We start from the raw sequence: 16,226 nt of genomic DNA, 5'->3' as shown, positions 1-16,226 counted from the left end.
GGTGGCATTTCCTTCATTGGAGCCGGGACTCGGAGGACGCGGACTGGAGACCAGAGCAGGAAAGCTGCAGCTGAATCTCGGTAAGTGCTATTTATTTTTTTTTAAAAATAAGCACTAGCTGCGTTTTTTTTTCTAAGTTTTCCGGGCTGGAGGACCGCAGCTTTAAAAACGTATTTGAAAACGCTGCGGTTTTTCTTTCCAAGTTTCTCAGGCTCCTCCGGCTCGGAGGAGCCTGAGAAACTCGGAAAGAAAAAACACAGCGTTTTCAAACACAACCGCCCCAGGGGAGCACCGGAGACCCAAAGTGAAAGCCAAGGCAGGCAGAAACACAACACGGTTGTGTTTACATGCCGCGGTGTTTCTGCCTACAGCTGATTTCCCCTTTGGGGCTCTCGGGCTCCCCACGGGGGGCCCGAGAGCCCCAAATGGGAAATGCTAAATGCTGCAGTGTTTCTGCCTAAATCTGCCTTCCCATTTGGGGCTCTCGGCCCCCCATGGGGAGCCCGAGAGCCCCGAATGGGAAAGCAGATTTAGGCAGAAACACAACCGTGTTGTGTTTCTGCCGGCCTTGGCTTTCACTTTGGGTCTCCGGTGCTCCCCTAGGGGAGCACCGGAGACCCAAAGTGATAGCCACAGCAGGCATAAACACAACGCAGTTGTGTTTGAAAACGCTGCGGTTTTTCTTTCCGAGTTTCTCAGGCTCCTCCGGGCCGGAGGAGCCTGAGAAACCTGGAAAGAAAAACCGCAGCGTTTTCAAACACAACGTTGTATTTATGTTTGCGGTAGCTTAAAAAGCGACCACAAACATAAATACAACGTTTTTAAAGCTGCGGTTTTATTTCTAAGTTTTCCGGGCTCCTCCAGCCCGGAAAACCTAGAAATAAAACCGCAGCTAGTGCTTATTTCTTTTTAAAAATAAATAGCACTTACCGAGATTCAGCTGCAGCTTTCCTGCTCTGGTCTCCGGTCCCCGTCCTCCGCGCACAGCACCATTGAAGGAAAAGCCACCCAGCGGTAGCTTTTGTTTACTACAGCTGGCTGGCTTTTCCTTCATTAGTGCCGCAAAAGCCAGCACAGGCGGGCATCCATTTCACAAAATGGATGCGCCCATGTGCTTGCTTTTGCGAATTTTGAGCTTGAAACAGAGACAATGCCATTAGAAAGCACACATTAGCGTAACTAAAGGATTTTTGAGAGCGACTCCCCTCTGCATTATTGGGGTAAACACTACTCATCTGCATCTACATGGTCTATGTTCCCATGCAGGACAGATAGAACACATCATTAGATGCTGTGTTTGGATCCATGTTTATACTGTGGAATTATGTGGGCAAATCCAGGAATGGACACATAATTTATTTTCTGATGTTGAGAAAATGTGTCACGTTAAAATTGCAAATGTTAAGAAAAGTGCAGCAACAACATCAATCCATGTACAGCTTACACTGCCAGGGTAGCAGAGCGCACAACAGTCTTATTTTGTGGCAGTGGCCATGAGTGCATAAACATTTAAAATTTAGTGTGTGGCGAGGAATAGTTGAAAAAGATTTCAACAGGCTGGAGTCCCTTTCTGCCTGGGCTGCTGTTGGCCTCCCAGTCCTCCCTTATGCTCTGTCCCAGTCTCACTCTAGCTGTCCCTCTCTGTTGACTGTCTGCCTGCCTCTCTGTCTCAATTCTCTTGATCTCACTCCCTCCCTCCCTCTTTCTATTTCTCACAGACACTGTTACTTGACTTGCTGCATCTCACCCTATTTCTCCCTCCTTATGTCAGTGTCCGAGTTTCTCCTGGCCTCAACTCTCTCTTTGCATTCCCAGTGCGTCTTGCTTTCTCTCTCTCTCTCACTGTGTTTCTCTTGAATTTGATGCGCTTGATATATTTGTTCAGCGCTCTCAGGTCCATGATGGGTCGTCTTTGACCATTCTTCTTTTTGATGAGGAAGAAACACGAGTAAAACCCTTCCCCCTTAGCGAGTAAGGTACTGGCTCTGTTGCTGCTTTGTGCAGCAGTTTCTGGATTTCGGACATGACTTGCTTTAACATATGCACCTTGCGCAGAGTCAGGGGCAAGGAAGGGGGCTGGTCTAGAAATTCTATCGTGTGTCCCTCGCAGACCACCTGTAACACCCATTTGTCGGATGTTATTGACTGCCAGCATTGAAAGAACTGGCTCACCCTTCCACCCACCGGGGTGTGAAGTTGAGGGGGAGGAGCTGAACTGACAGTTTTGTTAGCTCTGCGACTTCCCTTGAGCATAGCCCCGCCTCCCTATCTGGCCGTACTTGTTGGAAGACTTGTACTTGGTGTCCTGGTATGAATTACCTTGCAACTTCTGACCATAGGAAGGACGGTTAAAATCTCTGTACTTCGAGGATGAACCTCGAAAAGGAGGAAAAGACCGTCGATCCTTGTCTTTATATTGCAAAGAGCTGATGGCACGTGTCGTGTCCGTGTCCGTTTTGATTCCTTTGAGATGGTCATCAATCTTTTTCCCGATGAGTTTTTGACCATTGAAGGGCATGTCCAATATCTGAGCTTGGACCTCAGGCCTGAAATTGGTAGCCTTCATCCAGGCCTGTCTTCTCAGCACTGTGCTGTGGGCCATCTGCCTGACTCCGCCACATCGACTGCTCCATCAGTCATGTGATCCCAAGCTGCTTCCCCATCGGCGATAATCGACCTGGCTCTTCCTGGAGTTCTACAGGTAGCTGTTTGGCCAGCTTGGACATGCAGAGCCAAAGCTTGCGGTCAAATCTCGCCGTCATAGCCAGCGCGTTGCCCGCTCTAATGGTAAATGATGCTGATGCGGATACTTTCCTGCCCGTAGCCTGTAGTTTGCAACCATCCTTGTCTGGTGGGGGTTAGATATGATGCTGGATTGGTCAACTTTCTCCTAGCTGCTACTGTGATGACTGAGTCCGGTTTTGTATGACCTCGTAGACAAAGCGGTGCAGACTCAGGAGCCTTGTATTTTTTCTCAGGCCTGGAAACTAGAGCCGGAGTGGATAAGGGTGTAGCCAATATCTTGTATCTGGACTCCCAAATGGTGTTGAGGAGAGGAATGGTAGTAGCAGTTCACCTACGTTTGTCCCTGTGCTCATAAAGCAGTGACTTTTTCTCCTCCGATGTGACCTGTAACTGGAACAATTCTGCGGCTTTGCCGATGATAGTATGAAAAGAGACTAGATCATCCGACAGTGAAGAGCCACCCGGAGAATCTTTCTTTCTGGGCTTTTCAACAATGTAATCGTCCCATTCGCTAGTATCAGACTCCTGCGTGATCTCACCTTCTTCCGCTTCAGAAAATTCTCTGAAAGGATCTTCCTGCCAGTCCGAGACCGAAACAGAGGATGGTACAATCGTTGGATCTCTAGCTGGAGATCTTGTCCTGTGTGACGATGCTGGAGAAGGGACCCTTGTCGGTGAAGCACTGAGTGTCCTGCTCCTAGACCTGCGTGGTGGCTCAGGTGAACACACTCTTTTCTGTGGCCTACTCCTGAAAGGCGAATGTCTTGGCGTGCTTTGTCGAGGTGAAAAATCCCTCTGCGGGAGGTTTGGCTCCCTCGGTACAGCTGACTTGCTTTTTTCATGTTGACGTCTGTTGAACTCCTCAATGATCCTTGATATTGATAACATGAACAAAGGATCCTAAGGTTCAGCAGGCACCTCTGTAGTAGGTTGCCAAGGAGGGCTGTGTTCCTTAGGTGTAAGACAATGCTGTTCATCAACAAACTCAGTATCTGAAAACTCCTCCTGCAGGATGACGTCAGGTAGCTCTGGCATTTCTCCTAAGGGAGATAATTGTGTTCCCTGCGGTTCAAGAGCTTCTACAAAATGAGGAGGCGCTTCTATAGACTCAGGAAGACTGTCTTCATTGGATGGTGTAACAGTGGCGTCAATGAGGGGCGTTTTGGGCCCTAATTCTTCTGTCGGTAAAGAAGCTTGCGGTGCCTTCAACAGAGCTGTGGTCGAAGATTTCCTTGACGACGGCCTCGTCGACGGCGGTTCCATGGACGAAGATTTCATGGACGGTAGCTTGCCTTTATCCGTGGACGAGTGCGTGGATGAAGATTTCGTGGATGGTAGCTTGCCCTTACCCGTCAACGAGTGCTTCGTGGATGAATTTCTCGTGGACGAGTGCTTCGTGGACAAATGATGAGCTTCCTTTGTCGACGATTGCTTCGTGGATGATAAACTCGCCGACGAGGACTTAGCCGTGGACGATGCGGTTTGTCGCGCGGCGTTCACCGATGAGGGTTTCATTGATGGCTTGGTGGACGACGGGCCTCTATCTTTACTGCTGCTCGGAGACGGCTTCTCCGTGGGCGACTGCCCCCCCCCCCAGTTTTTTGCAAACTCCTCCTTACCTTTGGAGGATGTTTTTGCTGTAGAATGCTTCATTTTATAGCTTGTAGAGTCCAGGAGAGGTAGGAAAGGTATAATTTCCAGCTTCCTCTTACTCTTGGGAGAGGAACTCCTATCCACTGAAGAGGCCCTTCTTTTAGAAGTTTGCCTCTCAGACGATTCGCTGGAGTGAACAGGGGCTGTCTTCACAGATTCCTCATCAGAAGAAAGTCCCTTGGCTCCCGAATGCAGAAGAAGTCTTCTATGTCTGTCTTTTAGGGTCTTAGTTGAAAAAGACTTGCAAATGTGACATTTCTGGATGTCATGAGGATATAGACAGTATATACAGTGATCATGGGGGTCTTTCATGTAAACCACCTTTCTCCTGCACCTCGTGCATTCCCTGAATAGGGAAGGCTTCTTGGTAGCCTGAAGTTCAGCCAGCTGAAGAGAAAGTTCACTCGACGAATTCTGGATCAAAATAAAGTTTTTTGAAACCCCAAAAACCAGTGGAGATAGCCCTATAGCCAGGGGAATGTGGTAGAGTATATTAAACATATATAAACTACTGTGAAAATAGAAGAAAAATCGAAAAAGCTCAGAGAGCTTGAGGATTCCCTGTGTCAATTAGACTGCAGTGAAAAATCTGAAGATGGCTGCCGGGGCGGAGCTTAAGCCCTGCCACCTCATTGTTTGGGATCATAAAGGACCAAAGTGAGGTGGAGGGACTACACAATAGTATGGCTCATAGGCCATAATGGACTATGTATATGCATTTCTATGTAGCAATGTGTGTATATTAAAACATTTTAATAATTATTTTTATCACCGAGGATTCCCAGTCTGACGACGGGGCATATTCAAGCATCTGAATCTATGAAAGATCCAATGCTGGAGAAACAATGTATCACCACTGACTTCCTTTATACCCTTCTTCCGCCCCTCCTCCCAATAAGGAGGATGAACGCTACTTAGTCCCCGAGTATAGGCCCCTCTGCCTGGTATCCTGCTCTCCCGCCATGGCTGCCATCTCTGAGCCTTTCCCCCATGTCCGCTCCGTAGGCTGTTCCTCTGGCGTTCCCCTTGATAGGTGCCATCCCGTCTGTTCCAGGAGCAGCTCCTCACTTCTGCCTGCTGTTCAGGACCACAACCATTGGTGAAGTCAATGGTAAGTGTCAGGGATTTCTGTGGGGTCCGTTGCCGTACCGATTTGACCTGGACTCCACCTTGTTCACGAGGCCAAGTTTGTTGGGGCATGGTGTTTGTCACAGGAATGTTCCCTGGAGTGTTTTGGTTTGCCATCATCATCCCCTTTTTATACGCGGATGTGTGCCCGCTGGGCGGCAGGTTACACCACCTGATAATAATAATAATAATAATAATAATAATAATAATAATAATAATAATAATAATAATAAATAGATTGGATATTAGGGTGGGTCAGAACTTGCTCTACATGTTCTGTCCCATCACACTGACACCATTTGTTATGAGGAGGAAAGAGCTGGAACTTCTGCTGTCGCATATGCATCTCCATCAAACAGGGATGGATATGCATTTATAAAATATTACATGGCATGAGGTATTTCAGAAATCAGAGGCATGATTTGACCACTGTAGTAGCAGAAACATTGTAAAATACCTCATGCAGTAATCGGATGGGAAATACTGCCACACACCTAATAAGGTAGTGTTCTTTACTGCTATCACAGTCACTGGCCTAGTGGTGCATGATTTACACCACTTGTGGGAAGTTAAACAATTTAATGCTACGATAAAGGCATTGAGGAGTATACCCGTTTGTTCACATTTTGCAGTTCAATGGCATCAATAAACAGCTATATAGGAGAAATATAGTGGCACTCAGCAGCGGTAACTATAAGCACCTATAAAAGCAGTTGAGGGACTGAGGATGATACTAGAATAGTTAATGTAACATCTAAACTGAGTACAAACACCAGTTAGAGAATTATTGGAGTTATTACAGAGTGTTTCTCCCCCCACACCTCCTAACAGTCACTACGTGCAGCATCTGGAACCCACTGATATGGTGCAAATGATGCCACCTATCAGAAAGCAGCATCAGCCCCTCATTCGATACACCTTAAAGATTAGTGGCTCAGTGCTGTGATGCATGCTTGTATGCATAGCTGATGTCCTAGCTTCAACAAACAAGGGCAGTCAATTGGCAGTCTAATTTCTGACTTTTGGGAGGTGGGGAGTTCTAGTGGGGACTTAGAGCCACCCTCTTCACTGGTGGTGAAAGTAGCTGATGAGCATTGAATGCAATGCTGTGTAAATATGGAAGAACGTATATCATCTGCTATATGGACATAGAGAAGGTTCCCTTATACTACGGGTCTTGTTATGAGTTGTACCGTAATCGTCAAATAGCCCACTATTTCAGCAAAGTTTTACATTTCTGCACTACAATGTGTGACGAATCGTGGAATGCAGTCATTTCTCACCAGGGGGGAGCCTTTTCCCTGTGAGACTAGGGAGGTGAGCTCACTACGCAATACCCACCCTAGGGGTAGAAGCAAGCAGGACCTCACTGGGAGAAACTCACCCCCTTGGGGACAAGGACTCCCGTTCCAATGAGGAACTCCCTAACCAACTTAGATATGGTTCATTGACAATAACATCTGCCAGAAGCAATCCTACAGAACACGCCAATATTTGGTATTCTCAGATAAAACCTTTGACTAAATCTACAGAGGAGGACTTATGTGGTAGTGCGACAAAGAAACCTGCTGGAGTAATACAGATCACAAACCAAACAAAGAAGAAGGATTTTGACATTGTGCTGGGGAAGACTCACAGCAGCATCATCATAAAAGAGAAGGATATCTGAGAGAGAGAGAAACCCAGGAGATTCGAATCAGCTGTGCGACGATACCTGAACGAGAGAGGGATGCACGGCTTCCAAGACTGAAAGGGAGCTGTCGTCCGAGTCCCGTTCTGTGGCAAGCTGGAGAGAGAGAAGCCAAGGTTCTGCCACATCCTTAAAGCAGTCAACTAAGAAGTGGTGTTGTGACCCAACAATGGTTGGCTTGGGAATCCGTGAACCGTGGAGAGACCACTTATCCAAGGTCACTGAGGCGTGTGCAGAATGGAGGAAAAGCAGAACACCAAGAAGCCAACTTGACAAACAAGGAAGAAGGTCCAGTTCTGACAGCAGGCCAGTAATGCTACTCCGGCAACATAAAAGTAAAGGGGAGAGCGGGAAACCCAGGAGACTAGGGAGGTGAGCTCACTACGCAATACCCACCCTAGGGGTAGAAGCACGCAGGACCTCATTGGGAGAAACTCACCCCCTTGGGGACAAGGACTCCCGTTTCAATGAGGAACTCCCTAACCAACTTAGATATGGTCCATTGACAATAACATCTGCCAGAAGCAATCCTACAGAACACGCCAATATTTGGTATTCTCAGATAAAACCTTTGACTAAATCTACAGAGGAGGACTTATGTGGTAGTGCGACAAAGAAACCTACTGGAGTAATACAGATCACAAACCAAACAAAGAAGAAGGATTTTGACATTGTGCTGGGGAAGACTCACAGCAGCATCATCATAAAAGAGAAGGAGATCTGAGAGAGAGAGAAACCCAGGAGATTCGAATCAGCTGTGCGACGATACCTGAACGAGAGAGGGATGCACGGCTTCCAAGACTGAAAGGGAGCTGCCGTCCGAGTCCCGTTCTGTGGCAAGCTGGAGAGAGAGAAGCCAAGGTTCTGCTACATCCTTAAAGCAGTCAACTAAGAAGTGGTGTTGTGACCCAACAATGGTTGGCTTGGGAATCCGTGAACCGTGGAGAGACCACTTATCCAAGGTCACTGAGGCGTGTGCAGAATGGAGGAAAAGCAGAACATCAAGAAGCCAACTTGACAAACAAGGAAGAAGGTCCCGTTCTGACAGCAGGCCGGCAATGCTACTCCTGCAACATAAAAGTAAAGGGGAGAGCGGGAAACCCAGGAGGGCAACCAAATATAACAAAGGGAATACTCCTACTCATGCCAGTAAAGATTAAGCAGCTCTTGTGCATAGGGAGCTTGGTCTCACAAGGTCAAGACCGCAGTCTTCAGGAATTGTACTTTGATTAGTTTGCAAAATATTGATTACAGTCTAACATGCTATTAATGGATGTATTAGTGATGTGTTATTCCTACATTTATTTATTTCCATGAAATTCTAATGTTGAAATGGTACCACTTTACAGGCACATCAGAGAACATGTGCACTGAAGGAGAGACAAAGGGGTGGGGAATGAGGCAGGGTCCTAAGTTCCAAAAAGCAGGGAGTGGTCGATGTGTCCTAAAACTCACAGAAACCACATAGGATCATATTTAGGTTTTAGGAAACTCCATTGGTTTAACATTTTATATCTTCCCCAACATTTTGGTTTTTAGCTGGTTTCAGATTTAATATGTCGAAGGAGGCCACTCAAATGCTTCTGAAAGGTTTCCTGAATATGTTTTCATCTACGTCGCTTCCTGATGGGTTGAGTCCCAGTAACACCATGAAGCTGTTTGCGAGTCATGCATTGTAGGACCCCCCTCAGAAGTTCATAAACAGTAACACATGAGATGTTGCTGACTTCACGGGCTCTCTAGGGAAACTATAATAAGACACATGTTCATCCTTTGGTCGAACGCTCTTATGTATGAAAAGAAGGAGCTGCCTTCTTTTCATATATAAGAGCGTTCGACCAAAGAAGGAAATTCTTTTGAGGGAGAAGGGTCTTCAAGAATCGGGTACTCAAATATGTTTTTTGCTCTCAGGTAGTCCATCCCCAGCAATGACTAATGAGTCTGAAGCACGACTAACGTCTAGCAAACCAGGGACAGAGAAAATCAATAGAAGCCTAGAGATCGCCACGGGACCCCAAGAGTCCCTTACTCCAAGAATCACAGGTAAGTGCAAGATTCTGGTGTTTCTTACCCTGTTGCAATAGGGTGAATGCGGGACTCAAATTATGGGGTAGGCGGACTTATATTCTATAAGAATCCGAGGCTAGTGTATGTTCCTCCACTTACTCCTAGCTCAAGAGAGACAACAAATTGACACCCCAGTGTTAGAAGCTCTGCTATCCACCACTAGTGCGCTCTTCAAACTAACATGATCTCCCTGTATGTCCTACACCAGAAGAACTTTCTAATTTACTAAATTTCCAACTTGTCGACAATCTTTTCATTGCTCTAAATTCTCTGAAAGCTTCCATTGATCTTCCTACCTCCTGGCCCTAGTGTTTCCCATAATTCCTTTGTATGCTCTCTTAAAATGAATACCTTCTCCCTATGTCATGCAGATGTGTTCCCTCCCTGGCAGCCCTGTCAAACATATATATCATTCACAGTCTGCCGCCCACTGATGTGAGCATTGTAAGGTCTCATCCCACATGAGCATTCTAAGGTCTCATCCCACAACCCTTCTCCAAGTTAAGCAACAAGGTCCAAACCCAACCTTGGATAATATATAACCCTTTGATCTGATTTATGAAATCGTCCCCCCTATAGGCCCTCTCCAAAGCATCACAGAGAGTCATAATCCCTTTTCAACTTCAATTCTTTCGTGTACACTCCATCCCCATCAACTCACACCATTCCTTTCTTCTCCACACTGATTCACGACCGAATATTTTCCCTCCGCAAAAACAACCATGTGTCCAACCATGAATGGATGATATGCAAATAAAAGGATTTTATCACAACTTGTGGGTTCAGCAAAATCCTTAGGCATCCCCATTGACAGCAGCATGTCATTCCAGAAGCAAATCAAACCACATCGTAGTGCAGGCACTCGTGGTGTCGCACATCAATGGGGGACATTCTCTCTTGACTTGGCTCGAAGCTGCTCACTTGTCTACCCTAAAAGCAGTCGACCATGCAACAACACGTCTAATTATGGGTGCACAAAAATTTGACTGAATGACCCCCATCCTACGCTAACTACATTGCTCAGGCCAGGTTATAGTTCAATACTGCATGTATAATTTAGAAAGTAGTTACGAGTGGCACACCAGGGTATCTGGTGGCTAAGCTCCACAATTATGGTGGTACACGCTGCTCACAAAGTAAATCGATGAACTGGCCCGAATAACAATTTGTCCGCAAATAATCCCAGTTCTCAAACATGGCTTTTTGAACAATACCTGACGAAGGACTAATCCCAATGGATGCACATACCGACATGCAGACCGCAACTCACCGTACTGTGCCACTTTTAAAGGATGCCAGCCCAAATGCTGTCTACCCACACCATAAATGCCACTCCACTGCTCTCCAGTTATGTCAACGCTTTAAATAATAACATAAATATACACTCTTTGAATCTTTCTTCAGAATGATGTATGTACATCTGCCTTTTCTCTACTTGACTCTTACTCTCTGCACTGTTCTCATGCTTTATCCTCTTTCAAGCTTTCCTAACATAAGACCCTCCTCATTCACTTGCATGGACTTGCATCATGTGCTCCTATGGGCTTTGAATCAGGTATTGCAGCCTTCTTAAACCTCATAGGCAACATTGCTTCCTTTAGATTTTACCAGACTCTGAGGAAATAATCAGCCTTTTCTTCTTGGGCACGTAAGGATGCCGTCTTCCATCTTTTCCTCCCTCAGGCAAATGTTCTTAATAATCCTAAGTAATCTGCTAAGTACCCAAGTATAATCTAGTTTCACTTGCTGCTCACATTCCTTATCACTTGGACCAATCTACTTCATCAAACTCCTGCTTTAGGCGATCTCCCCACCATGTCTCTGGCCGATCCGACTAGCGCATCCCCTTTGCCCAATGATGTCATTCCCCTCTTCCCATCCGTTGTCTGCTTGACCTTCTCCCTTTGACAGGTGACTGCTCCCTCCAGTATCAGTCACATCAGTCCTTTCCCCCCCCCCCCATCTCCCTGCAGACAGACTGATTCCCACTCATCTCTCTTTCTCAGGCCTGATGATTGCCCACCACCAAACTTCCTCCAACAAATATTGCTCTACATGTGGTGGTGTTCCAGTTCTGAGTGAGAGTGGTGTGCAGGATCTGTCTGCTTCCACTGTGAAAATGGGATTTTTGTATTCATCGAGCCAATGAAATACAAAAGATTGCAAACTCTGACATATTTATGTTCAAGTCCATTTATTGAATAGAAATCACTTGAAACAAACATGTGAAAACCCATGTTCTTTCATCGCCTGCAATTGCAACACCAGGCATTAAAACGTGTACATTCTAACGAAAACTTTCATCAAATTATTTTTTTACCCTCTTATCCCCCGGTACACCACCTATTTATACCTATTCCCTATCCCGCAACCTCTTATCTGCCCTTTCCCACCACCCCCCAAAAATGTGATCAACACTTTCGTTATAATATACACATTGAAATGACTGGCGATGCAATTGCAGGCGATGAAAGGACGTTGTACCGTGAAAAAAAAGGAAGAGGGAAACCACTTTTCTGTGTGTGGAATCACGCTTTCTTAAGGCGACTTGGTAAGGTAAACAAGCACCCACTTGCAATAGGTTTCAATGGGATTTCGGGCCTGAAATGTAAATGTTAAGTGGTTTATTTGCATTTAATACAATACATATGAAAATACATGTGGCAGCCTCACTTTTTATTGCTTTGGTTTGTTTATGGCAAACATATGCATTTCACACCAGCTATAAACAGACAGCAGGCGAACCACACATTGTGTTTCTCAGAACCGGCCCTGCTTTGCACATTCATGTTTCCAGTTCATAAGTGGTGCTGCACCAGCCTAGAAGCGACAGAGCAGATTTTCTGCTCACCTGCCACCTAATCCTCACCTCAGATCTCTATAGCACTGGAAGCACTCAACGCCACCCTCTCAGCCTCCATCGACCGTCACATGCCTCTGAAACAGCGCACCTGCAAACCGGAACCGTCAGCACCCTGGTACACACAAGAACTCAACTTCAGCAAAAGAGTAATCAGGAAACAAGAGAAAAAATGCTGGCGCCAATCCAGGACAGCAAACAACCTGGTGCTCCTTAAGGATCCCTGAGCTACCCGCCGACAACTATTCAAAGAAGCCAAGGCCTCCTACTATCAGAACATCATGGCAGAAGCCAACGACAAAAGCATAGCCCTCTTTAAAGCGGTCAAGCACTGAGTCAACCCGCTACGCGACCCTGTCATACCACACTCCATCGAAAAATCCACCACCATCAACACCTTCTTCATTGACAAAAAATCAGCAGCATTCGCCAGCACATAGACACCAGCTCTGGATCCACAGACCCACCTCACGTCCAGCCTCGTGAAACTCCACACCCTGGACAACATTCAAGACACAATCTACAGAGGACGTGGTATAAACCCTGGCCGCCCTCAAAGCCACATCTTTTACAGAAGATATCCTCCCAGCATCCATCCTCAAGACCCTACCCGCAGAAGCCCTCCATCCCTACCTAGGGGTCATCAACAGTACCCAAATTCAAGGCACCTTCCTATCGACCCTAAAGACAGGATACATCTTCCCTCTACTAAAGAAACTCAGTCTGGATCCCGACAACCTAGGGATCTATTTCCCCATCACCCATCTTCCCTTCCTAGGTATGATCAAGAAAGTGGTAGATGCGCAACTGCAGCAACACAACGACACCAACAATCTCCTCCAAACCTGCCAATCTGGTTTCAGACCCAGATGCAGCACGGAGACAGCAGCTAAAAAGGTAGTCGATGATGCCCTCAACATCGTTGATGATGGCCACCCCTGTCTCCTGGTTCTACTCGACCTCTCGGCTGCTTTTGACACAGTAGACCACCATGCGCTCACGGACACCCTACATCAGCGTATGGGGATCAGCGACCTTGTCCTATGCTGGATCAAGTCCTACCTAGCCAACCACCAGCAGTTTGTTTAGAGAGACTCCTCTAGATCGCCAATAATACCCATCACCTGTGGAGTCCTGCAGGGTTCCATCCTCTCTCCAGTGATCCTCAATCTATACATGGAGCTGCTGGGAGCCCTCCTATCCACACACTACATCCACATCCACCAATACACCAACAACACACAGCTATACCTCAAGAACAACTCCATCAAGGACATCCATAGGCTCATAACCTGCCTCTCGCTGATCCAGTCTTGGATGTCCTTTGCATACTTGAAGCTCAAGACTGAATTCCTACTCCTCGCCTAGAACACCGAACACCCAGACATACAGACCTGGCTAACAACCATGAACCCTGAGGGCTTTACATCTGAGCTCACCTCCTGCACCAAGTCCCTCGGGTTCCACATCGACAAACACCTCTCCTTCCAAACACATATAGCTAGGAAATCTCAGACAGCTTTGTATCAGCTCTCCCTCCTACGGAAGGTCAAGCTCTTCCTTCCTCCGGACAGCATTAGATCCACCGTTCACGCACTGGTCCTATCCCACCTGGATGGGGCCAATGCCCTCCTCGAAGGCCTCCTGTTGTCCTCCCTCGAGCCCCTGAGAAGTGCCTTAAACATGGCCACGCGCTTCATCAAGGGTCTATGCAGATACGACCACATCACTGCCGCCCTCATTGACCTTCACTGGCTCCCACTGCTGGCACAAATCACCTTCAAGTCTTCCTGCATCATCGATAACGCAGTCACCCACAAGTCACCCAGCTACCTTACAGAGAAGCTCAGCATCCCAGACGGACAGCGCACCACCAGAAGCCAGGACACGTGCAGACTTCAAATCCGACACTGCAAAAGGAAAGGACCAGAAAACAAGCCTTCACTGCCTATGCTCCAAGACTATGGAACCTCCTCCCTGTCAGCATCAGACTCGCCCCCACGCACCTACAATTCAGAAAATAACTCAAGACCCACCTCTTCAAGGAGTCTCTCCTCCTCAAAACCTAGGCCATCACATCTCCTCTCACGTCACCTGACTCACTAGATGCCACCAGCCCCTCTCCTCCCGCCACCCGGTACAGCTGTACCCCTCCTCTTTGCCCCTCTGTATCCTACCCCTGCTGTATATCTGTTCTGTTGTTACCTCTGAAAAGTGCTTTGTTATGCATCTGTACTGCTGTATACCTCTGTAAAGCGCTCAGTTGCTTCTCGAAGCTAGATTTGTGCTCAATAAATACCATAATAATAATAGTAGCATAATTCTACAGAGCCTCACTCAATCCTCTGAAGCGTATCTCCCATTCCCAGGGTGGTCCGTCAATCCTATCCTCTCCTCCTATCCTCCTGAAAATGATGTCTCCACTTTCCAAACCTCCCATAAATGAAGGCCTCTTTGAGTGCTACCCTTCTCAGTCACGCTTACTGGCACGGTGAAGCATTCATGATCTTATGAGTATATGAGTATGTTGCCTGTTCATTCTTCACTCCTGCGCCTTTTCCAATGTGTGTTATGTGCTTTTCACAGATCTACCTGATGTCAGGAGCAGCCGTCCTCAGGGAGAGGAGTTAAGGATTCTCCTGTTTGATCTGACAGGTGATGTGAAAAGTGCAGTGGCCAACGCCATCCTTGGGATAGAGGAGTTTGATCGCACAGTGACGACCCGGAAGTGCTGGAAGCAGAGCTGTGAGCGAAGCGGAAGACGACTGGTGGTTACAGATGTTCCTATCTTTGAAGGTGAGGGATATTCTGAAGAAACACTTGAAACAAACCTCATGAAGTGCTTTGTTTTTTCCGTGCCTGGTCCTCATGCCATAATTCTGGTGCTGAACACAGGACGGCCCTTCAGTGAGGTAGAGGACGGCATTAAGGCAATACAAGAGTTATTTGATAATGAAGGAGAAAGACACACAATTGTGTTGTTCACTGGGAAGGAGAATTTAAGAAATAAGACGATTGACCGTTTTCTGCAGGAATCAGAGGTGAAGCTGAGAAATCTGATTGCTAAATGTGGGAACCGTTACTGCGCCTTTAAAAGCAGGGCAGGAAGAGGCGAGCGGGAACAGCAAGTGTCTGAGCTCTTGGCCTTGATAGACAGCATGTTGCACAAATGTGAGGGGGCGTGCTACACAAGTGACTTACATGCGTCCTCAGACGAGTTCATTGTGAAAATGATGGCATGTGTAACCGAGCCATTTCTGGAAGAGAGGCAACGAGATGAGAGAAATATAATGCACCAGTGCGAGGACCTACTCGAAGATTTGAAGGCGGGGCCGGAGAGCCCTGAGAAAACCAAACTTCAGGAAGATGTGAGAAGGGAAGCACAGCGAAAGCTGCGTGATTTGGGGCAGAAATATGAAACAAAACTGGAAGCAGCTCGGGAGGCACTGGATTATTATATGGTGCAATTAGTAAATGACCAAACGTCGACCAATGAGGAGGCGGAAAGCGCACCTGACGCGCCTCCCATAAATAGCAAAAGGAAGTGGTGGCGGTTTTGGCAGAAGTGACGCAGCTCCTAAATGGTAGAATTGTCCTGCTGTTGTGAGACTAGGCGTGCACGCTTGAGTGGTTCAAATTAATAAACCAATCCATAATTAAACTCACAATTATTTCCACAATTTCCTCCGATCTCTTCATTGAATGAATGTGCTGTTATCGGTGAAAAGAAATGTAGCCCTTACTTCACAAAAGAACCTTTGCACCTCATCTTCCAAATAATGTCACCTATATACATGCATGCCCTTTAGCAAGAAAAATGAAACATATATTTGTGTTTAAATTCAGCAATGTGGCAGCTGCATCCCATCAGAGATTTGCTGCACTTTGCGGCATGATTCCTGCACTTTGCACTTGAGCAAAGCCACCTTCTTCCAGCAGAGAGCACAGTGGTTGCAGTCATGGTCAACACTTGGCAGTGGAAGATGGGCGAATGAGAGGTCTGGCCCTGTGGGATTGATAGTTAATTTCATGTGAAGGGCTGAGGGTACCCCACCTCTAGTATTGGAAGGCAGCAACCCTGTA

General features: G+C 46.8%; 1 protein-coding gene across 1 annotated transcript in view; it reads left to right on the top strand.

The window, feature by feature from the left end:
• Window positions 1-15,823, top strand: part of LOC138580116 (uncharacterized) — a 119,731-nt gene extending 103,908 nt beyond the window's left edge. The window contains exons 6-7 of the mRNA XM_069650393.1: window positions 9,128-9,259; window positions 14,730-15,823. Coding sequence (XP_069506494.1) covers window positions 9,128-9,259; window positions 14,730-15,712 — 1,115 coding nt within the window. The 3' untranslated portion in view covers window positions 15,713-15,823. The remainder of the gene's footprint in view (window positions 1-9,127; window positions 9,260-14,729) is intronic.
• The last annotated feature ends 403 nt before the right edge of the window (window positions 15,824-16,226 follow it).

The sequence above is a fragment of the Ambystoma mexicanum genome, chromosome 3p, assembly GCF_040938575.1.
Source record: "Ambystoma mexicanum isolate Mex_15411 chromosome 3p, UKY_AmexF1_1, whole genome shotgun sequence".
NCBI classification, from domain to species: Eukaryota; Metazoa; Chordata; class Amphibia; order Caudata; family Ambystomatidae; genus Ambystoma; species Ambystoma mexicanum.
Note: the sequence above shows the minus strand (reverse complement) of the source record. Positions and strands in the feature narration are given on the sequence as shown.